Genomic DNA, 23,761 nt, shown 5'->3' with positions numbered 1-23,761 from the left:
CCTCTAGGGTTCGATAAACACACACGTGACCACCAGGCCCCTCTCTATCAACGTGTGTCCTCCGGGTCGCGGTAATGGAGCCGTCGGGATCGGCTCTCTCAGCGGGCAGAAACAGCTGACCGGCCGCTTCCCTTTACACTGGCACAATAGGCGACCGCTGTCCGCCAACAGGCACACAATGGCCGCCGATTACCGCCCCTGTATGCACCGGGGACCCCTTTCTCCCGGGGAGAGAAACTCTGGAGAGGGGGTTCCGGGCTGGGCGAGGAAGCGGTGCGGAGTGACCTGGTGTCACACACACGCGCAGATGCAGATGCAGACACACACAGACACGGTTCATGCATTTATTCATGCGCTTAAGGAATGGAAATGGGTGAGATCGCATCAGCAAGGTCAGGCGAGATTTAACTGCCTTGTACAGTGAACAAGGGCTCCGTTTCAGTTTTTAATGTCATTTCGTATATATTGAAAAAGTTTTTTTTCATTGTTTTGCAAAATCAATGGGTTTTTACTTTCTCTCCTTCTCTTGAGAAGATGTTTTCTTCCTCCACTTTCTGATATCTGGGTAGAATGACACTGTTCCTTATCAGTCCTCTGTATTCGAAAACGGAGTGTGTGTGTCCATAGTTCACACCATTGTCTGGCCGTTCTGTGTTTGTGTCTCACACACACACATCCTGGAAAGAGCTCAATTACCCAACACTTCCAGGTGACATCAAACACGGGACGAATCCTCGGCCTCTTTGTACCACCGAAACGGCAATTAGCAGCCCTGCCACAACTCTCTCTCTCTCTGTTCCTCTCTCTCACTCTCTCTCCCTCTCTCTCTCTCTCTCTCTCTGTTCCTCTCTCTCTCTGTGTTCCTCTCTCTCTCTCTGTTCCTCTCTCTCTCTGTGTTCCTCTCTCTCTCTCTGTTCCTCTCTCTCTCTCTCTCTCTCTCTCTCTCTCTCTCTCTCTCTCTCTCTCTCTCTCTCTCTCTCTCTCTCTCTCTCTCTCTCTCTCTCTCTCTCTCTCTCTCTCTCTCTCTCTCTCTCTCTCTCTCTCTCTCTCTCTCTCTCTCTCTCTCTCTCTCTCTCTCTCTCTCTCTCTCTCTCTCTCGGACAGTGGGCCTCTGCTGGACTCCCAAACCAGATGGACCCAACCCTAACCCTAACCCTAACCCTAACCCTAACCCTAACCCCAACCCTAACCCCAACCCCCCCCCCCCCCCCCCCCCCCCCCCCCCTCTCCCGCCCTGAACTGTGCTCTTCCCACTTCCTGTGTGAGAAATGAGAAGTGCTGATGGGATGGGGAGAGGGAGGGGGGAGTCACACAGCACATGCAGCTTCTGGCATGGGGCTTAGGGGGATGTGGGGGTGGGGTGTGTGTGTGTGTGTGTGTGTGGTGGGGGCGCGGGGTGTTGTGGTTTTGGTTCAGCACCTGGCCAGAGGATATCACTCCTGTCCTGAGAGAGCCAGTGAAAACAGGGGGGGGGAGGAGGGCAGGGTGGGGGGGGGTGGGGGGAGAACCCCAAAGGAAGGACAGCAGGACGACCCCGCCCGAGGGGGGGGGGTCAAGGTGGCCGGGGCTGGGGTGGGGAACGTGAACGAGCCTGTCCCCTCTCACAGGGGCACTGAGGACACACACCAGGACGTAGGGGTGGCCAAATCCATGAAGCCGTAATGTGGGAACCTGTCAGTGCACACTTTCTGAAACACAGCTCTTCACTGAGATTCTGCTTAAAAAGCAGGGTGCAATCTGATCCCTCTCTGAATTCTGTGCCACCCCCTGCTCCTCAATCATCTTGTTTTGCTCACTTTACAGTTATTTAGTTGATGATTTTACCCCAAGTGTTGCTTAGACTAAGCAGGGGGACAATCCCCGGGCCTTGCACACGGACCCAACAGCTGTACCGGGGCTTGAACCACCAACCTTTCCTGGTCCCAGTCATGTACCTTAGCCACTAGGCTACAGGCTGTCCCAGTCATGTACCTTAGCCACTAGGCTACAGGCTGTCCCAGTCATGTACCTTAGCCACTAGGCTACAAGCTGTCCCAGTCATGTACCCTAGCCACTAGGCTACAGGCTGTCCCAGTCATGTACCTTAGCCACTAGGCTACAAGCTGTCCCAGTCATGTACCCTAGCCACTAGGCTACAGGCTGTCCCAGTCATGTACCCTTGCCACTAGGCTACAGGCTGTCCCAGTCATGTACCTTAGCCACTAGGCTACAGGCTGTCCCAGTCATGTACCCTTGCCACTAGGCTACAGGCTGTCCCAGTCATGTACCTTAGCCACTAGGCTACAGGCTGTCCCAGTCATGTACCTTAGCCGCTAGGCTACAGGCCGCCCCTGATCCGGCAGCACCGGCTACAGCTGCAGACCCCGAGTACATCCTGAAGACGTCACTGCGCTGAAGTACAGGAGTGACCCGGCGTAGGTTTACAGGACTACAGGAAAATAAAACTATAACTAAACCGCCGTCAGGAAACAAGAGAGCGTCGCACCCCTGGAGGGACCAGTTCACACACGGGGGGCGCAGTGCGTGCGGACGGGGCGTAACGCGCACTTCTGCAGGTGCGTCAACACGCCTCCTCGGCCCTTTGTGCCAGACGTCAGGCGAGCGCACGTCGGGTGGCTCTGCAGACAACACACCTTCCACACCTGGGCGGGGCGCCGCATATTTAGGAAGCTGATAACACGCATTCCACGCCCGCCCTCAGTCCCCCCCCCCCCCCCCCCGTGCCACCCCAAATGGCGCTTTTACTCTGTGGCGTGATGATTCCAGCCAGCCGCCAAAGCGGAGGCCCGCCCGGCGGGCCCAACCCGAAACGTCTGTGAGCGCCGTGATCCCAGCACTGGATCACTGCACGGAGGTCCTGGCTGGAGCACATCGATCGCTTGCAAACCTATGTTTGGTAACTGCAGAAAATGTCTGTCGAGACGAGCGTTTTATTCTTATAATGAGACTTAAGTCTATTTTCTTCCTCTCAAGTAGAACATATAAGCTTGTTTTAAGTTCGGTTTGACGAGTGACATTTTCTTGGCCCTTTGGCGAATATAGAAAATGAGTCAAACTCTCACACCTCGTTGGCAATAATTTTTTTCTGATTTTGCGAAGCGACAGAAACGAGTCTAAATATAAGACTAAAACACTTGTAAAGCTGGACTCATTTTTTTATCTTTTTGCACTGGCACTGGTGAGGTGCGTCATACCACTTCGCTACATAATGGACACTCCTGTAAAACCCCCCCCCCCCCCCGCCTCCCTCCCTCAATCACCGAGCTTTCTGTCATCACCCCTGGATGCCAGCATTATCAGTGCTGGCCCAACTTCCTCTGCGCGGAGAGAGGCTCGGGATTCTGGGTCATTTCAAGCTGCCCATTGTCCCGTGGTGTGTGCGTCGATGACTGAACGCATGGTGTGGAATGCATTTGTAGCGGGGTGTGTGGACGCGCGAGGGGTATCCAAGGAAGGGGGGGGGGGGGGGGGGGCTGGTCGTCTCACCAGATATTCATCCCCTCCATGCGCACAGCTGATAAAGTAAAGCTCATGGTCTTTCTGGGAGCTCTTTGGCGTACCGGAGTCAAAGCTTTTAAACCCCTTTGAAGGGCTGAATGTTTTCTTGTTTCTAGATTCCAAGTCAGTGTTCTAGAACTCCACAGCATTCAACTACCAGTAGTGATTGTGACATCACCATTAGAATGTTCAGTTACGAACATTCTAGTCACATATTTGTGACCTCACACCTCTAAGGGTTAAAGGCCATTTGACGATTTGGAGGCTGAAGACACGGCTCATTACATCTTGAGCTTTCATTATTAATATAAGCATCCTAATGTGCATGCGTGATAACTAATGATGGAAGGCTATGAATATGTTAATGTATTCTCTCAACTCATTACACAGAAGCATATGATTGGAAATAAATGCACTGTGTATGGTTTACAGGCAAATTAAAATTCAAGTTAATCTTTTACTATTAATTATGCGAGTCTATGAGCAATCACTTATGCGCTGTCTAAGCTACTATCGAAAAACACAGATGAAAATACACACAGAAATAACTAAAGGTTGGTTTCACCGCTTTTTAAGGTACTAAAAAACTAAAGCAATAACTAGTCAAAGTGCTTTGCAATCTGGGTCACGGTTTTTGGGGACCCGGCTCCCCGTAGACGCGCGTAATCGCCTGACGCGTCGTTCCCCTGCTCGGAGACGTGTGTTCCCTCCCTCCGCCCCCGATCGCACGACCCCCATCTCCCCCGGAGCACAATCGGCGGAAGGAAGCCGGCGGTTTCCGAATCTCCGCTCCGCCAGGGTCACCGGGAAAGGCCGAGAGCGGGGTTTCCGCTGTCCCGCTGGCGGGGGTGACCTGCGGGTTAGTCACGGCTCATCCGACAGGACAATAACGCCAGAGGCGGAGGGGGGGGGGCCGGGGGGGTCAGAGGTGAGGGACGAGGGACAGGTTTCGGGGGATGATTCACACGGTCACGTCCGGAGAAGAGTGTGTGACTGACACACTTCCCCTTCCCCTGGACTGAACGGTCCCCACCAGGATGGTTTACACGATTCTCACACACACACACACACACACACACACACACACACACACACACACACACACACACACAGACAAGTCACCCACATAATGAGAACGTCTGGCTTCCTGAGGACTCCCCCCCCCCCCCCCCCCCTGTTGAGTTCAGATTCATCTTCAGTCATGACTGGACACCTCAACACGACTCACTGGCTCAATTTGACTCATTGATGAGAATGTGGCCCAGGAATGCCCAAAATACAACTTTGCCTCGAACCCACCGCCCTGACGACAACAAGGGAAGGGGGCTGACGCCATCAGGAGGACAGCCGATAACGAATCGAGGGGCTTACTTTCTCTCTGCCTCAGGCGTGGACACTGCACTGCTGAAGCCCAGCGACTCCTGTGGAGAAAAGCGGTACTGCGGTCAGTCTGGCGCACTCGTGGGCCCTAAAGTCCTCCACAGTCCCAGAGTTCCCCAGGGCGCTGTCGCTCACCTGAATCTCCGACCGCAGCTGCAGGGAGGTGAGGCTTGCGTCAGCCTTTTCCTACAAAGAAGAAAGAGAGAGAGAGAGAGAGAGAGAGAAAAGAGCAAGGTTACAAAACACGCCTTCAAAACATGCCTAAAAAGACGGTTAGAGAAGGGAGGGGCGCACACGTGACTGAACATACATGAGCAAACACACACACACACACACACACGCACCACAGCCACGCCTGACTGCTCTCAAAACAAACCCTGGGGTGCCTGCCAATCGCGAAACCTGACAGACCGGTCGTGTTGACCCAAGTATAGAACAGGAATCTTATGCAGGTCCCAAAACAAAAGGTGACATAATTCCTCAAACATTATAAATACTTAACATGCGAGGTGTGAACTCGATGTTCTCCCCGCGCGGAGAGCTCGCGCCACCGTTGCAGACTTAAGAGCGCCTCGGCGTGCATAATCCTGTTAAGAGCCCCGGCCCTTCCTGGAGAGAAAGGAGCTGTCGTTGCCCTTGTCAAAATACGGCATAATTAGAGGTTGCTGGAAGCACCGGAATGCGTTTAAAAAACAGGCTAGGTCAACAGAAGGGCCTGCCTGCACTTTAATGGGAGCCGGGGGCCTGTTTTTAGCATCTTCGCATTTAGCGTTCCCTGACTTTAAGACGTTTTCCAGGTCGGAAAGCCGTCCAAACCGCGTCCGCAAAAACCAGCTGGCGTGGCTTTTCCCGGCGGAGTCGGGATGCCGAGCAGGGACCTCCGCTCGGGATTGGACGAGGCGGCGGCCAATGGCGGAGGAGCGGGGACGGGGGCGGCGGGCGGAACCGCTTAAGGCTCGCGACCAACGCACGCGTGTGCGGGGAAATGCCGCAGCTAAACACGCTAAAATTTACTACTTTATTTTTTATTGAATACGTAACATATACGAGTGACATTCGTCAATCATTTTCTATTACAATGAATAGTAAATGCAAAAAAAAAAAATTGAAGTGCCAGGGGACAGAATATACATATTTAAGCCAGAATATCTCAAATGTACTATCAGGCCTTAAGCGGTCTCCTATAGTGGGTGACACACAAAGTTTAGGACACGGCAAGTCATCAGGATGATAAATTGTAGCTGTTATCGAGCTGGTAGCACATAAATCTATAACGTTACGTCACAAGAGGGGCGCTGAGCACAGAGTGTTCTGTGCAACAAGTTAGCTTGCGGATATAGCATTAGCCACCTGGGTGATGCACGGCAGCCATTTTGTGCGAGACACTCGTCATCAGGGGAAGGAACAATTCTTTAACCCATTAAATTGGGGATGATTAGTAGCACATTAGTAGCACACGTAGAGCTAGTAAACCCATAATAAAAGCTCAGAATTACGTGTTAATTCAACCAATGCCACCCCCCCCACCCCCCCGGCTATTCATGATGATATTTGATGGTTCACCTTATAGCACACAATGCATAAGGTGGGCATTTCATCTACGCTGTGGACTGTAAGTCAAACAATGATCAACGGAATAACACGGAATTGCATCTGAAGAAATAAAGTTTAAAGTTTGGCTTGGACACACTAAAACGTCTTTAAATGCACTCTTTATCGTCACCACCTACAAAAACACCACAGACGTATTATTAAGGATTAACATGCTAATGCACAAGCATTTCCACGTATTCATTTCAGGAGCCTCGGAAAATATTTTAATGTTGACTAATATGGAATCTTGTGTATTTTATTGCTAATTAAATAAACTCCTTGCTTATTAAAAAATAAGAGTAAATCCCTTTTATATTAAAAAGCATGACATGACCATGTGACTGCTAAAAGACTTGCACCACGCCGTTATTTCCAACTTCCTGCAAAGGCAGTTTTCTCTTTCTAATCCCTGGTTTCTTTCTCGTAAGTGTGGCTCAGCCGATTCCAGATGACTTTTTTTCAGGCCGATTTCATTTCTGCCACCTCATCTGTGGATCTGCCCGTCTGAAAGGGCCCAGTGTTCCCCGAACCAACCTCTCCACACTGCAGCCCGGCTGTGCAGTCACTGCATCAGAACTCCACACTGCAGCCCAGCTGCGAAGTCACTGCAACGGAACTCCACACTGCAGCCCGGCTGCGAAGTCACTGCAACGGAACTCCACACTGCAGCCCGGCTGCGAAGTCACTGCATCAGAACTCCACACTGCAGCCCGGCTGCGAAGTCACTGCAACGGAACTCCACACTGCAGCCCGGCTGCGCAGTCACTGCATCAGAACTCCACACTGCAGCCCAGCTGCAGAGCTGCGCGGTCACTGCACGGGAGGGGTATGTGTATGCGCAGCTGGCGATAATCACCATCATTCCAGCGCAGTGAGACACAGGCAGTTCCATCAATGACACCTCCTCCCATTTTGGCCGGCGCGAATGGTGTTCATAACACAGGGCTCCAGCCTACAGACAGTGCTGTGGTGTTTATAACACAGGGCTCCAGCCTACAGACAGTGCTGTGGTGTTTATAACACAGGGCTACAGGCTACAGACAGTGCTGTGGTGTTCATAACACAGGGCTCCAGCCTACAGACAGTGCTGTGGTGTTTATAACACAGGGCTCCAGCCTACAGACAGTGCTGTGGTGTTTATAACACAGGGCTCCAGCCTACAGACAGTGCTGTGGTGTTTATAACACAGGGCTCCAGCCTACAGACAGTGCTGTGGTGTTTATAACACAGGGCTCCAGCCTACAGACAGTGCTGTGGTGTTTATAACACAGGGCTCCAGCCTACAGACAGTGCTGTGGTGTTTATAACACAGGGCTCCAGCCTACAGACAGTGCTGTGGTGTTTATAACACAGGGCTCCAGCCTACAGACAGTGCTGTGGTGTTTATAACACAGGGCTCCAGCCTACAGACAGTGCTGTGGTGTTTATAACACAGGGCTCCAGCCTACAAACAGTGCTGTGGTGTTCATAACACAGGGACACAGGCTACAGACAGCATTATGAGTTTATAACACAAGGCTACAGACAGTGCTGTGGTGTTTATAACACAGGGCTCCAGCCTACAGACAGTGCTGTGGTGTTTATAACACAGGGCTCCAGCCTACAGACAGTGCTGTGGTGTTCATAACACAGGGACACAGGCTACAGACAGCATTATGAGTTTATAACACAAGGCTACAGACAGTGCTGTGGTGTTTATAACACAGGGACACAGGCTACAGACAGCGTTACGAGTTCATAACACAAGGCTACAGGCTACCGACAGTGCTGTGGTGTTTATAACACAGGGCTACAGGCTACAGACAATGCTGTGTGTTTATAACACAGGGCTACAGGCTACAGACAGCATTATGAGTTTATAACACAGGGCTACAGGCTACAGACAATGCTGTGTGTTTATAACACAGGGCTACAGGCTACAGACTACAGACAATGCGATTAACTGCATTCTTTAAATGTTTTCCCACCCCGAGTATGGAATGTCCAGTCATATGTGTATCGATAGACATTGCTGCAAGCTCTTCCTGGCAGCGATCGGCTTCAGACCGCAAAGGAAGAACCACAAAAACATCACTTTCGATACCGTTAAGCTCGTTCCTAAAAAGACAGTTCTAACCGCGGCTTTAGAAGTTCCCATTTCACCTCTCAATATTACTATAAATGCCCGACTTCCCAATATCAATTTCAATTCTCTTAATTTCTTACCATGTCCACAGAGCTCGTTTAGATTGGATTTCCCCTTTCAATAAAGCAACTATTTTTGCTTTAGGATTTGTCCATCCAGTTTTGGGGGGTTCAAAAATGGCAGAGGTCAGCTATAAATTGAAGTCTGTTTCTGTTTTTTTGGTGACTTATTGAGAAAAAGAAACTCAACAGTCAAGTGGAGTTATGAAACACAAGGATTAATATTTTGTCAACTCTACTCAGTAGGACAATGCTGACCGACATCTTCACTGCAAATTGACTGGAGCCATCATGTTTTCGATAAATAAATAAAAACATAATGAATGAATGGCAATGATGGCAACTGACAGCTTCAACACTGATTTGCTTCTTGGATTCCTACGGGTATTGGCTGGAAGTAGCATCCACAAATCACCAGCAGTGTTGTTACCAACATGCTCTGTGATCGGTGGAGCGGAGGTTTTGCACCTGAATTACGATGTCATCCATTTCAGTCCATTTTGTTTTCCCGGTCAAAAATGTTGGTTAAAGGGATGGTCCAGCTTTGCTGGAAATTCGCTTTTTGGCCATAGTCAGGATTCATACCAATTTCAACCCGGTGCGCATCCAGTCCAGAAATATTAGACAATATCTACGGGCTGCATGCTAACTGCGCTACCATTCAGAATGGCTGCGGAGGGATACGACATTAGCTTCGCTTTAAGAGGAAACGCGCAAGAGCAACAGGACAAGAGGAGACCCGAACACTATTAAATACAAATGAAGGCACGCTGCGCGACTGAACCCCCGTTTCTCTCTGCTCTCGTCCCGCCGACGGCACGGTCCGCGGCGTGAGAACCGGGTCTTAGCGCGGCCCACGGGCCCACAGAGCCGCAGAGCCGGTCTGGCCCGCAGGATGTGGGGAGTCTGGACCTGCTGGACGCGCACGGGGCAGGCCAGGACGCTCGGAAAACATCGCTGCAAGACCGCACTGAGGCAGAGTCATCGTTTTCCAGGGCCAAGACGCTCCAAATCGGGGGGGGGGCGGGGCGGGGGGGGGTTTCGGGAGGGGTGAGGAGGCGGGAAGCCTGGAACAGAGGGCAAGGCCAGCGGAAGCCCGGATGGAGAGAGGGTTGTGCGAGAGACGCATCGGAGCCAAGCGCCGACTCTGGACCAGTTTGAGTCCTCAGCACAAAAACTGCACTGCAAAAAAAAAAGTCTGTCTCACCCAGTGATTTAGTCTTATATTTAGTGTTGTGTTTTTCTCAGAAGTTAAAAGATACTAGTTTGTTTGCAGTTATCTTCTGACACCCCATTGGCAAATCCAGAAATTTGTAAAACTCCAGGTATGAATTGTTTTGGACTGGATTAAAAACGAATCCATTTGACTGAACGTGGTCAGGGGAAGATGGCCCATTAACATTCATCTGCATGTCAGATGAAGCTAAAATAGAGCTGGGAGCTGGGAATCGTAATTAGTCATTTGTCCAGAGAAAGGTTTCGATGTCCCTAATATCTCACCATATCTACAGTATTCATTTCCCCTTCCCATAAATTTTTATTTATTTTTTTGGTTCTCACCTTCCTGTTTTGGTGGGTTCAAATACAGCATACTTCAGCAAACCATAACTAGAAGTCCCTTTTTATTTTAAAGAAATATACTCTGCATCGTGGAAGACTTCCTTTAGTAGGACCAGCCCGAGTAATGTCTGGGGGGGGGGGGCAGATATTGGTTGGGCCACCCCTACCCAAATGCAGGGATGGGGACACTGTGCTATAGGAGATTACACCCTATAACGAGGTCATGACGAGCCACTCTGGTCAGAATTAGTTGTCAGGCCAGAGAAAGCCAGGCCGATACAGGAGGTTGTACCAGCAGAAACCCAACCCCCACAGCAGGGATGGGGACACTGGGCTGTAGGAGACTGCAGCCGACACCGAGGTCCTGACCCACACCGGCCATTAAAGCTCCCTCCCGCTCACTGAGGAGACCGGAGCGGCTCACTCCCAGGTGTCCAGGTAAACATTCCTAAAATGGCTCCCCTCAGTCTGGACACCTGATCACACCCGAGGGTGGCCAACTGCTAAATAAATCCACCCAGTCCTCCAGGGCCGGCGTGGAGCGCGCGTTCAGGAGCAAGAAAACGGAGGCAGTTTATCACCCTACGGCGGCACAGCCATCCCCTGATTCATTATCGCCACGGTGACCACCCACGGCCCTACCGCCACAGGGCAGGTGCAGGAATCTGAGAGCATCAGCATTTCCACGGCAACTATCTGGGGTTGGGAGAGAGTGAAGGTCTCAGAGGTCTTAGTTTACATTATAGAACAGGAGGGAAAAGGATGACTTCATCATCATCATCATCATCATCTTCATCTTCCTCCTCCCTCCCACACGAGTGGGACGGTGTGTGAGGTTTAGTCACAGATTACCGTGACCTTAAACCAGAGGACCAAATACAGACGACGCATTTTAAAACACCGATTAAGGCTTTCTTTATCAGGAGAACTGCTCCTGTTTTGAGCGATTGTCTTTTGCGACTGTGGTGTTTGTGTTCGTTTCTATCTCCTGTTTTTAACCTCTCCTTGTAGCGCGCGCTTGGTATTTCATCATAATGGGATCGGCTGCAAAGGAGACATTACATTACGTTACATTATTGGCATTTGGCAGACGCTCTTATCCAGAGCGACGTACAGTCGATTAGACTAAGCAGGAGACAATCCTCCCCTGGAGCAATGCAGGGTTAAGGGCCTTGCTCAAGGGCCCAGCGGCTGTGCGGATCTTATTGCGGCTACACTAGATTAGAACCACCGACCTTGCGTGTCCCAGTCCTTTACCTTAACCACTACGCTACAGGCCGCCCCCAGTCTCATGACTCAGCCTTATGCTGCTTAAATAAAACCGCAAATAAAATAAACAAAATCAAATGACCCGTGTCTGCTCTCTCTGCTCTCGCCTCGTTCGGACGAGGACACGTTGCCATGAAGACGGGCTTAATTAACGTGTGCTTAATGTGTGCGGCGACTACTCGTGTTCTAGACTGGCGTGGCGTCTTCGCAGGTCTGCCACAGCGCTTAGGCAGAGGGGCCGGTCGAGTGCCAAGGAGTTGGGAAAGGAGCAAAACAGCGGTATTTCAGCGACCATCACCGAACAGAATGTCCATCCAAGGAATGCAGGAGATTCCCAGAATGTGCCACTTTTACTTGGCAAAAAAAAATAAAAACCCAGATGCACTTTTTCCAACGAACCAGACCGGCGCTGATCTGATCTCAGGGGCCTGAAGGGAAGGCGATACATCCGAGCAGAGACGCGACGGGCACGATAACCGGACGGGAACGATGCTGTCGATACATCATTAGCCCCCCGATACGCGCGCCAGGTAGAAAACCCTGTTCCAGATCAAGGTGCAGATGGTCGTTTGATTGGCTGTGCCGTGATCCCGTTTGCCGCTCCACCGCCTGTTCCTCTGTGATGTTTTATCCGGGGTTTTCATCCCCCGTGGTTTGTTACCAGACCCCCCGCGGGCATCAAGGCCCGTACCGCACAGCGCCCCCCGGTGCACGGGGGGCGAACCGCACTCCCTCTCGTTATCCGCGCGTCGCTAACGATTCCCGCCATCCTCCGCCGCCGCGGAGATCAAAGCCTTCATCCGTCCGTCCCCCGTCTCCGCGACTCCCAGCACCGACAGGCGAAGACGTTAAAGAAAAATGGCGTTCGGTTTTTTTTTTTAAAGAAATGTCATAAACATCCTGGCATTAAAAGCACTGCGGCACGTGAGCGTCGAAGAGCCAGCGCAGTTTCTGAAACGGTCATCTCAGGCCCGAGCGATCAGCGACGCTGACCACGCGAGACGTCACACCGGCGGGAGACATAAAGAGCGCCGCTGTCCGAAAGTCTCGCTCGGCGAGCGACCCTCCCGTCGGCACGGAAACGGGATCGCAGAGACGGCGGGCCGCGTCCGTCACAGTGAGCCTTTTGAGCCCCCAGAACGGGGAGGAGCTCGAAACGCCTCGCGACCGCGGCTCTTTACCAACGGCCCCTTTGTAGTTGGGTCACGGGCCACGCGTGACTTCCATGGACACGGACCCTCGAGCGCTCCTTATGACATTAGACGCATTCCGCCGAAAACGGTGAAGACCTCGGCTAATGAGGAGCACGATGTCATTACGGAGAGAAAGAGAGAGAGAGAGAGAGGGATACAAAGAGAGGGATGCAGAGAGGGAGCCTCCCTAGACTTCTTTTTCTGTTGTGGGGGTTTGTCGTGCTGTTTGTCATTAATGTCTGTCACTAATCTCAACGCTTTGGCAAAACAAGCTTACTTGTCATGCAAATAAGGCACGTTTGGTAGAGAGAGAGATGCAGAGAGAGGGAGATAGAGAGAGAAAGAGACAGAGAGAGAGAGAGACAGAGAGTGAGAGACAGAGAGAGAGACAGAAAGAGAGTGAGAGACAGAGAGAGAGATAGAAAGAGAGTGAGAGACAGAGAGAGAGACAGAAAGAGAGTGAGAGACAGAGAGAGAGACAGAAAGAGAGAGAGACAGAAAGAGAGACAGAAAGAGAGTGACAGAGAGAGAGAGACAGAGAGTGAGAGACAGAGAGACAGAAAGAGTGAGAGACAGAGAGAGAGAGAGAGACAGAAAGAGAGTGAGAGAGAGAGAGACAGAAAGAGAGTGAGAGACAGAGAGAGAGATAGAAAGAGAGTGAGAGACAGAGAGAGAGACAGAAAGAGAGTGAGAGACAGAGAGAGAGACAGAAAGAGAGTGAGAAACAGAGAGAGAATCAGATGGTGGGCACATGGCAGGCTCTTAAGAGCACTCTGTAATTGGGCAAGAAACACAACATGGGTGTGAACCTGGCCCTGCTCTCTGACCACAGCCTTCGGCCGTAAAATCGCCCAACATAAACCTCACTTTTTATTTAATAAAGAGAGAGGAAAAAGGGAATAAAAGGACTAAACTCAACATTTATGTACCAGCCATAAATAACCACAAAGGGAGTGGAAGGAACACACAAACACCAAAAAAAAAAATCAAAAAAAAAAAGAATTGGCAGTTCTGTTTAAATCATTCGACACAAAATGGAGGCATTCAGCACACGGGAACACGGACCGGAACCACAGACTCTAAATAAACAAGCAAGCACTGGCCGAGCTCTGAGCCTTCATGGAAAGTAAGAGTGGAGGGGGAGAGACACGGAGACGGCTGAAGACTGGGGCGAATACAGGAAGGGTGTGTGTGTGTGTGTGGGGGGGGGGGTGACCCCTCCTTTGAAGCGGACCGCTGATTGGAAGAGCAGGCGGATGCTGGAACCTGGTGGGTCCTCTGGGTGACTGACTACTTATGCATCTGCAGGGGGAAGTGTGGGGGAGAGAGAGAGAGAGAGGGAGAGAGAGAGAGAGGGAGTGAGGGAAAGAGAGAGGAGCGGAAAGAGGGAGAGAGAAAGCAGGGACAGTGAGAGAAAGAGAGAGGGAATGAGGAAAGAGAGAAAGAGAGGGGGAGATGGAGAGATAGAGAATATGAGAGATAGATGGAATGAGAAAGGGGGAATGAAACAGGTAGAGGAACAAAAAAAACATGGAGAGTGCAGGGAAGGAGAGAAAGAGAGAGAAGGATAGAGAGCATCCTGCAGGACTGGCCCTTCCTGTGCTGGCTGTGCGGGTGGCACCGGGCCGGGTTTCCTCTTCAGCTCAGCAGTCAGGAGGGGCCCGTCCTCTCCGGGAATGCCGCCGTGCCGGAGACTCGCCATGGCAACGCGGAAAAAACCCATCGCAGGAATGCCGCTCAAACAAGACGGACGTCGCCTTCTGGAAGGGCCAGGCCTGCGTGAGAGCGCGTGACTCAATCCGCCTCCGACGGCGTTTGATTGGCTCACCTCGATCGAATGTTAGATTAAAACACGAACATGTGACCTGTCGCCCCGGAGAGGAACCGCTCTTAGCGGGAACTTCATGACAAACACTGTCCTCGTGAGCCAAAACCGGCGAACAGGTCAGCACGTTATGTCCGGTGACCCCTGAACTGAGGAGAGGCCCATCGAAGAGGCGACCGGCGGATGTTCACCCATGCCCAGCGTGCGGAAACCCTCACAAATCCGACACACGTAATCGTTTTTCAGCGTTGCCAAAATACCGGATTCAACCCGCTCAGCAAGCCAACACGAAACGCTGGAGCGAGTCTGAACCTGACTTCTGAACTCTACCCAAATGCGGTCAGAGAACAGAGGAATAGGAGGTATAGCAGCAGCATTAGCATAAAGATGTAAACAACACCTGGCAGCAGCTCTGCTTGTGTTGGAATCCTCTCCGATATTATGCATTAATTATTTTAAGAACACAAAGTATTTTGAAGTGCATGCCAACTGCTTGCCAGCAGCAATTATTTATTATTAAATAATTCACATGCCAAATCCTCTCGTAAAACAATCTATTCCAAGATTTAGAAGGGGGGGGGGGTCACAATAAAAATAAAAATAAAATCACTTTTCAATGAAACGGCTGAACGGCTGAAGTGGATGGAAAATAAACCGACTGAAAATGGAATGTTAACCCAAACACGCCCAAAGTCACGGAAGAATTTCAAGCATATGTTCATGTTTTAGCGAAACTAAATTGTTACAATACTGTACGTATAAAGTATGTATGGTTTGAGAAAAAAAAAAAAACGAGAATTCCTGTGTTTTTATAATGTGTGATACATTCCAGACCAGGTTCACATACGCAATTGTTCTGGATTCAAATACTTTTCTGTGTGTTATATGAGCTTGTCTGGTGTATTGGAACCCATGAAGTACTCTCAAAAAGTGCAAACCCTGCCTTCTGGTCCTCTTGGTTAGCGCGACTGCACCAGGCAAGATGAGTCGAGAACAGGAGAGTACTTGAATCCAAAACGGTTATCCATGAAAGAGTATCAAAGAAGTTTACCTCAATATAGGTTAACATGCATTATGAATACGTCTCTCTGTTTAATAAGCCAAATCATCCACACCAGGAATCATCAGCTCTGGCCCTGGTTTTCTTTTCTCCTCTACTACTGGGTAATAAGAGCTACCGATCAGCCAGACTGTCCTCACACCTGACTTCCACGTAAAGTCAGGATGGAAAACCCCACAGTTCTCGGCCCTCGAGGACCATGAGTTGCCGATCCCTGATTAAAACCATAATTCGACACAAAAACAGCAGCTTCAAAATCATTTCAAACGTGGGGAGAAAAATACGTTTTTTTGTTGTTGGTCTAGTTCCCCTCGATTCTCTGGAAATTGAGAATTGTCTCCTCCTGGAGAGACGTCCTGCTGAAACTCATCACAAACACATGCCGATGTCGTCTTTTCATCTTCAGAGAGCCGGTACTGCCAAACCAGAGCTGTCCAGCAAAGACCGCTGCCACTTTCCCCGCTAACTTTCTCACTAAATCCTAAAAAAATCTGCTCAGCTAGTGTTGATTTCATCCCACCATGAGTGCGCCATATCTGATCTAAGAAAGCCTGAAGACGTTATTTTAAACGCTGACCGAATCTGGTGTTGTCTAATACAATCTGAATTCCTTGTTGACATCTCAAATCTCTCAAATTATCACGTAACCTGATGAGAGACTGAGCAGGGGGGGCCTATCACAAAGTAGGATTACTGAGTTAGCTGGATACGTTCACAAAGTAAAACCCGGAACAACCATTTTTACTTCAGTCCATGTTCCAGTTTTGGATGGGTTCTGAGTTTTACTCGGTAAATTTATCCAGCTAATCCTCAGAACCTGCCCCCCTGGTCTTCAAGAGTCTGCTTAAACCAAAGAGGGTGACAGCATGAAGGATTGTCGAGGAAATAATCAGTGTTTAGAATGACCACTGTGATATGGCTCCATTTATTACTTAAACCTGCAACGTTCAGTTGGCAATACATCACTGGTGTTTTCAAAACAGCACGCTCTCTGACATATACACTATGCGTTTTACGTCAAAACTATACACCTGGCACATCCTATATCGTTCCAGCCAATGTGCATATTCTTCTTGTTTCTGCTGAGTCAACTCTTAAACAAAACATCTTTATCAAAGGGCCGGGCGAAACAACTTCATCTGACTGCTGACGAACAAACAAACACAAGCACATATGTGATTGCTTAAACGTCATCCCTCAAGTGTACACAATCTTCCACAACACTCCACTGAGAGCAGAGCTGGGTCAAATACGTGTCTGGCGTATCGAAACCTTGGAACCTATGAAATGCTCGCCAACTGCAAACCCAGCCTTCTGGTCCTCCTGGTTGGCTCAACTGCACTAGGCAAGATCAATCAAGCACAGAAAAGTATTTCAATCCAAACCAATTAAGTATTTGACCCAGGTCGAGTTGAGCGCATTCAAATACCTCAACCATCACTGCTGACTGGAGGTCAGCGAGTGCTGGTGCTCATGGGAGTTGTAGTCTTGCACTGTTTATTACATGGAAAGTGGGCACTGTCTTCATTGGAGAGCAGCGCAGCTGGAGGACTACAACTCTGTAGCTGAAACAACTGTTCGGGCTGGAGCAGCCGTCTGTGTCGGAGAGCTAACCCCCCCTGCCCCCTCCTACTGGCCCCCACCTCCTCTGCCCGCATTCTCTTTTTGGGGAGTGGGGGGTGTTGACTTGACCCCCTTGTCTCCCTCAGTGTTGTTAAAACAAACGGGGACAAAGGAAAAGCCAAATAAACAGAGCACAGGAAACAGGCCCTGCGACGGACCATCGACGTGACTTCCCAAACAGTTTGGTCGCGCTTGAATGGCCGAAAATAAACAAAAGCCAGGAGCCAGGAGGGGGGTAAATAAGCAGTAAGCATTAACTGGAGTAAGCCACTAAGTCATTAACTATGTTGGGAATGAAAAACCAACAGGTCAGCAAAGAGTCTGGGGAAGTTTACAATTTTTTTTAAAAAGAAATAGCCCAAACCAGATATTTGCTCAGCCCAAATATAGGTTTGGACTTTTAAAGGTTTCGTTCTCCACATCAAACGCAAGATATTTCTCACATTGAAAAACAATAACAGTCACTCCCTACGCCCTGAAATACCCAGGTGCCCCTCTGGCTCCTGTCCCATTGGTGGAGCAGCTTCTCTGCTGGACCACACAAGAGTCCTCTACCCGGATACCGCCGTACAAAAACACACAGCTGGCCAATGGGCTGACACCGACCGCAACCGAATTCAATTAAGCCCGGCCCTTTCTCAACAGTGCCTACGGTAACGACCCTGGTGTCTAAATCACGCCAACCGCGACCTCCCCCCTATATTCAGTGAAAGGACGGAAGGGCATCCGTGGGCGTGACCTGTGACCCCCGCTACTGGGTCACATGCCTCGGGGTCAGAGGTCGCCCGGGAGCTACTGTGACCTCATTCCTGATGAGAGGGGCCTACGTGTGCGGGAGCAAGCCAGCCAGAGAGAACTGTAAGCGGAGGAGAGGAAAACCCCCCACAATAACACCCGCCAGTCGAACCCACCCCCCTTACTAACCGGTCTTTTAGTGTAATTACGTTCGCTGCCGTTGGACAGAGACAGAGCGGAATTTCAATCCCTTTAAGGTGTGAGGTGACAAATATGCGATTAGAACGTTCTGAATGGACTGAACATTCCAGCGCTGATGTCACAATCACTACTGGCGACTGGAAGCACTGGAGCTCTAGAACACCGACACGGAACTTTGAAAAACCTTCCAACATTCTACTCTTGAAAGGGTTCATTGGCAGCTGGCTGGCTGCTTAATATTACGGGAGCTAGAAAACGCTCGGCACTGACCCCCTGCTAACTCCTCCGTCTTCCTTCCTTCCTTCTGTTGCAACACCCGTTGTGTCGCTGAACGCGGCCTCATCTGCGCAAAGAGATGAGTCCGGACACGTTCGGCGGGCCTACGAGGCAAACAGGCCTAAATCATTACATCTGCCGTTGCGCGGCGTTGCGAGGATTATCGCTAATGCGACGATGCGACCGCAAAACACGCCATTTTCTGCACGCTATTCAAATTGAGGCTTATGTTCCGGAGCCAAACCTCAGCGCGCGGTTATATTACCATGTCGCTGCTTCTCCATTCAGCACTAATCATTTTCAGGCTTTGAGCATGATTACACACGTCTCGTGTCATTTTGTTCCCGATCAGCGTGCAATAGAAACAACATTAATGGGAGTCTCTCTACAGAAATGATTAATATGGAGGAAGGATAAAGACCGACGAACTCACAGCAAGATTGAAATGAGAAGCCTTGCCTCATTTCTCAACGGGCAAATTTGCGATATTTGCGAAAAAACAAAAAAACGCAGGAATTGGGAGAGTGCGCCGCCCTCTAATGAAAGTTGTGTTCATGGCGCTCGCGTTCGCTTCCGCTGGCATCTCCCGCAGCGCTCCCACGGCTGTGTAAACACGAGGCCCTTCCTGCGCCTCTGTGAACACAACCCGGGCTGTGTGGAGGCAGCTGTCCGGTGTCATGTGCGCTTCAGGTTTTCGCTGAAACCTCCCCTGATCCAAACGCAACATCAAAAAAAAAAAATGACCATGAATTCTTGGAATACTGCCTCATCTCTTATTTGCCCCGTTATGGAGCCAGAGAGAGACGGATATTTCAAAGACATAAACACATTCCATTATTATTAAATCAGATTCTTAATACACAAGTATGGGCTCTGGTAGGTCCCGTTCGAAACCTTTCAACAACAATAATCTTTAAGTCTGCATGAAAATCGGATAAATCCAGAAAAAACAGCGCATCGTGAACGTTTCCATTAGAACCGCGTTTCAGCCCTGAAAACCCAGAGCCTTCACACTGTAAAATAAAAGTCTGTCTTAAGAAGTGTTTTAGTCTTGTACTGATCTTCTTTTTTTTTTCTCTGAAGAAGAACAGCTTGTTTCAAGTTACAGTTTGCTTGACAAGTGAAATTCTTACCCCAATGGGGAATCTTGAAATGAATAAATCGGTCTCACATCATTGCAATATCTTTTTTTTTTTTTTTTTTTTTTTTGCTAAAAGGTAATAGAAAAAAAGATTGTCTAAATAAAAGACCTAGATACTTGTTGAGACCGGCATAGTTTCTGCCGTGAAGAAGGGTTTTCCCCATTTGTAACGTATAAGACGCACGGGCGTGCGATTCTCCCCGGTAAGGCGCTGCGCCCGAAGGGTTAAGTGTGGTACGTGGACGAACGAGCGTGACTTCGGGAAGGCGGCGCTCCTACGTAAACAGGAGGCATTAACGTGGTATGAGGGGGGAAGGCAGGCGTGGACACAGCAGTGCGGCTGCCACAGACCGGAGCACGCCTGCTTTTCATTAGCGGTAATGACAGAAAGGAACCGCTGTGCTTAACCCTTTGAGAAGCAGGCTCTGGAATGGGGTTTTTTTTTTTTCCCCAAACATTCTAAAGTGAGTGTTCTGGAACTCCACCGCTTTCAGTCACCGGCAGTGATTGTGACATCAGCATTAGAATGTCCAGTTAAGAACGTTCTGATCACACAGTCTAAGAGTCATGATGACTAAGTCCAAAAACCGGACTAGCTCCAGCTTTTAGCATGTACAAAAGATGTCAGCTCCAGCAAAACATAAAAAAAAGGATATATTTCCACTGATCTAATTTTCTTGAGAACCATTTGCACGTATCATAACTTTCAGCAAGTTGTTTTCGAGGAGCGTTTTAGTCATCGGAAAAACACCTCTGTCTGTTTTCAAGCACTCCCAAATAAAACCACCATTTCGAGAGCCTGTGCGCGCCGCACTGAATGTAGATGAAAAAGGAATTAATCCCCCCCTTGCCCCCTTCCGGCTATGCAGGAGAAAGGAGGAGTTCTCTTTCCACGCCCACTGCATTTTCTCATAACTCTTCTGGTTACTCGGCAACACACGGTGCCCCACTACCCTACATCCCCTCTGGACCCCACAGAATACCAATGCCGCTTTTCTCTATGAGAGAGAGGGGATGGGTGGGGGCAAATCTCCTTTAGAAAGCAGCCACGCACAATCCCAGCATAGCGATGCGTTCTTTCAGAGACCCCGGTCCCAGCTTCAACACATTACATTGGTATGGAAGGAAAGCCTTCAGGAGAGGAGAGAGAGACCAAAACAACTTCAGGTATTTGGTCCGACTATGCAGTACGCCGCCAGATTTCACCAGTTACTTTACCTCTGTAGTTCGTTGATGCAATCTGGCGGTGCAGTGCATGGTGGGAATAAACGCCTGCAGACACCGTGGTGAGCAGTGTTGTATAATCTCACACGCAAAGAAATATATGAGAGGCCTCGTGTCAGTTCCAGACCAGGGCGAGGGGCTTGTGGGTTGTGGGAGTGGCTTATGTAGGATGTGGGCAGGGCCTGTTTAGGGTCCGGAGCATGGGGAGGGGCTTGTGGGTTGTGGGAGTGGCTTATGTAGGATGTGGGCAGGGCCTGTTTAGGGTCCTGAGCATGGGGAGGGGCTTGTGGGTTGTGGGAGTGGCTTATGTAGGATGTGGGCAGGGCCTGTTTTGGGTCCTGAGCATGGGGAGGGGCTTGTGGGTTGTGGGAGTGGCTTATATAGGATGTGGGCAGGGCCTGTTTTGGGTCCTGAGCATGGGGAGGGGCTTGTGGGTTGCGGGAGTGGCTTATGTAGGATGTGGGCAGGGCCTGTTTAGGGTCCTGAGCATGGGGAGGGGCTTGTGGGTTGTGGGAGTGGCTTATATAGGATGTGGGCAGGGCCTGTTTAGGGTCCTGAGCATGGGGAGGGGCTTGTGGGTTGTGGGAGTGGCTTATATAGGATGTGGGCAGGGCCTGTTTAGGGTCCTGAGCATGGGGAGGGGCTTGTGGGTTGTGGGAGTGGCTTATGTAGGATGTGGGCAGGGCCTGTTTACCTTGTCCATGTCCTGGGCATGGGGAGGGGCTTGTGAGATATGGGAGGGGCTTGCAGGACATGGGCAGGGCCTGTTTGGGTGGGTGGGTGTCCATTTCCTGGGCATGGGGAGGGGCTTGTGAGATATGGGAGGGGCTTGCAGGACGTGGGCGGGGCCCGTTTGGGATGGGGCGTGTCTTACCGTGTCCATGTCCTGGGACACCCTCCGTTTGCGGAGCTCCTCCATCCGGTCGCTGACGTCGCTGAAGCAGGTGTTGTAATACTCTGAGTACTCCTGGGCCAGGTCATCAATGTTGCCCAGAGAACCATCCTGCAAGAGAGAGAGGGGGGGGGGGGGGGGGGGGGGGGAGACACGAAAACGTCATGAGAGGAGGGTAGGGCGGCCCTGGATCTACAGACAGCCCCGGATCGACAGACAGCCCCGGATCTACAGACAGCCCCGGAACCACCCGCAGCGACGGCGCGCCGTTAAAAAGGCCCGGCGACCTGCCGAGTTTGAACGGGCAGAACCGTTAACAGCCCCGTTTTCACGTCTGGCGGGAGACCTGGCCGCGGTTCAGCGGATAAATAAAAAACCTGTAACACGCGGTTTCCATTAACGGCGAGCGAGAAGGGCGCCGAATAATGAGGGCGTCGGCGCACAGATGTGGCTTCCCTCCGCAGTAAATAAAATGAAATAACGACCGAAATGGTCATTCCAGAATCCCACGGTACATCGTGGCCCTAGCTCTATAACATACACAGCCTTGAGACTAAATACACCGGGGCCAGAACGCAAGGCGCTAGCGTAGCGGTGGACAGTGAGGTCAGTGAAGTCCTGCGTCTGGTACTGTGTTTAGCTGCTCGCCCGTAGCCTACACACGCCATTAAGTTCTCCCCTGCCATGTCTCCTGAAGGGGGGAGGGGGGGGGGGGGTGATGCAGCAGCATCTCTCGATTCAGGCCGGGATGGAGTAGGTTTGTAGGTCGGCTGGACGCTTCAATGATCAAACGTATTTATTTATTTATTTATTTTTGTTTTGTTGCGCCAAATCATGCTTTTTTTGGTTGACCGAGAAAATGGCGAGACGCAAATCAGGCCAAAGGGCATTCTGACACCACGGTTCCTGCCATTGTGCTACTTATAGGAAGCCTGGTTCCTCAAAAAATGTGGGCAGCATAAGAGGTAATGTCAAGTCAAGTTACGACACACACATGCACACACAAACATGCATACCAGATCTGGGTCAAATACGTCATTGTTTTAGATTCAGATACACTTCCATGCTCTTCTGAGCTTGTCCAGTGTGTATTGGGAAATACTCCCGGAAACTGCATCTTTCTTGTGCTCTCTGTAGGTTCAATTGCACCAGACAAGATCAATCGAGCACAGAAAAGTTTTCGGCCGAGGTCAGGCAGACACACCCACACTCACACACACCCCCACCCCCACACACCAAACAGGAAGAATCACACAGGAGAGGAATGCGTGATATTTACTGTCCGTAAGCCCGCAGACTCGAGCGCTCCAGCAGATGACCGTTGATTAAGCTCCGTTTCTGCAGCTGTGACCACAGGCCCACACACCGGCAGTGATTTAAAGTCGACTGCGGTCGGCTCCAGCACCGCGGAGAGCCCAGACGTGACCGGACAGCGCAAACACCTCTCTCTCTCCCGACACCCCGTCTCGATCCCAAACCCCCTCTCCTGCTGCCAGATCCTGATGAATAATGTGCTCCGCGCTGTGAAAAGCGTGCCTCGCAAACCTGCCAAGGCAGAGAGGGCCTCACTCAAGCCACTCGGTAAACAACACCGAGAACGCACAACTCAAACAGCACAAGCTTACAGGAATCAAATTCATTGATATTTCAACTTATGATGTAAGATCAGAAGAAAACCTTTAGATATTTATATATATTAATTGTATGATGGTGAAGTTCACTCATTAGTGTCAGATCATTGTTGTTTTACGAGCTTCATTGAGAAGACTACAAGCCTTCTCAAACGCGAACAAGCATGGCAATGTTGTTCAAAATTTGGGAATTTCTGAAATTCCCCTGGGGCACATCACCGAGGTCATGTGGCCAAATATTTTAGCGCATTCCTGAAAATCTAAAGGATCCTGATGGGGGGGGCAGGTGACCTCATTTGACAGCCAGACTCCAGCTGCTTCAGAGGAAACCTCACCTGGGGGCCACCTGTGACCTCCACCCCACCCCCCCCTACCCCCCCTTCAGTCATCGCCATAACGACCAGAGGGCTATGCCTGAAAAACGTGCTGGGGTCAGGGGTCGTGACCTTTCCCCTTTCATGGAATTGAACTTGCTG

General features: G+C 50.4%; 1 protein-coding gene across 1 annotated transcript in view; it reads right to left on the bottom strand.

Moving 5' to 3' along the window:
• The window catches only part of sash1a (SAM and SH3 domain containing 1a), a 65,446-nt gene that overhangs the window by 30,192 nt on the left and 11,493 nt on the right, over positions 1 to 23,761 (bottom strand). The window contains exons 2-5 of the mRNA XM_061241590.1: positions 21,637 to 21,765; positions 5,014 to 5,064; positions 4,870 to 4,919; positions 4,228 to 4,351 (exon numbers count right to left, since the gene is read on the bottom strand). Coding sequence (XP_061097574.1) covers positions 4,228 to 4,351; positions 4,870 to 4,919; positions 5,014 to 5,064; positions 21,637 to 21,765 — 354 coding nt within the window. The remainder of the gene's footprint in view (positions 1 to 4,227; positions 4,352 to 4,869; positions 4,920 to 5,013; positions 5,065 to 21,636; positions 21,766 to 23,761) is intronic.

Source organism: Conger conger, chromosome 5 (genome assembly GCF_963514075.1).
Source record: "Conger conger chromosome 5, fConCon1.1, whole genome shotgun sequence".
Lineage (NCBI taxonomy): Eukaryota > Metazoa > Chordata > Actinopteri > Anguilliformes > Congridae > Conger > Conger conger.
The sequence above is the reverse complement of the archived record's forward strand: the minus strand, read 5'-3'. Positions and strand labels throughout refer to the sequence as shown.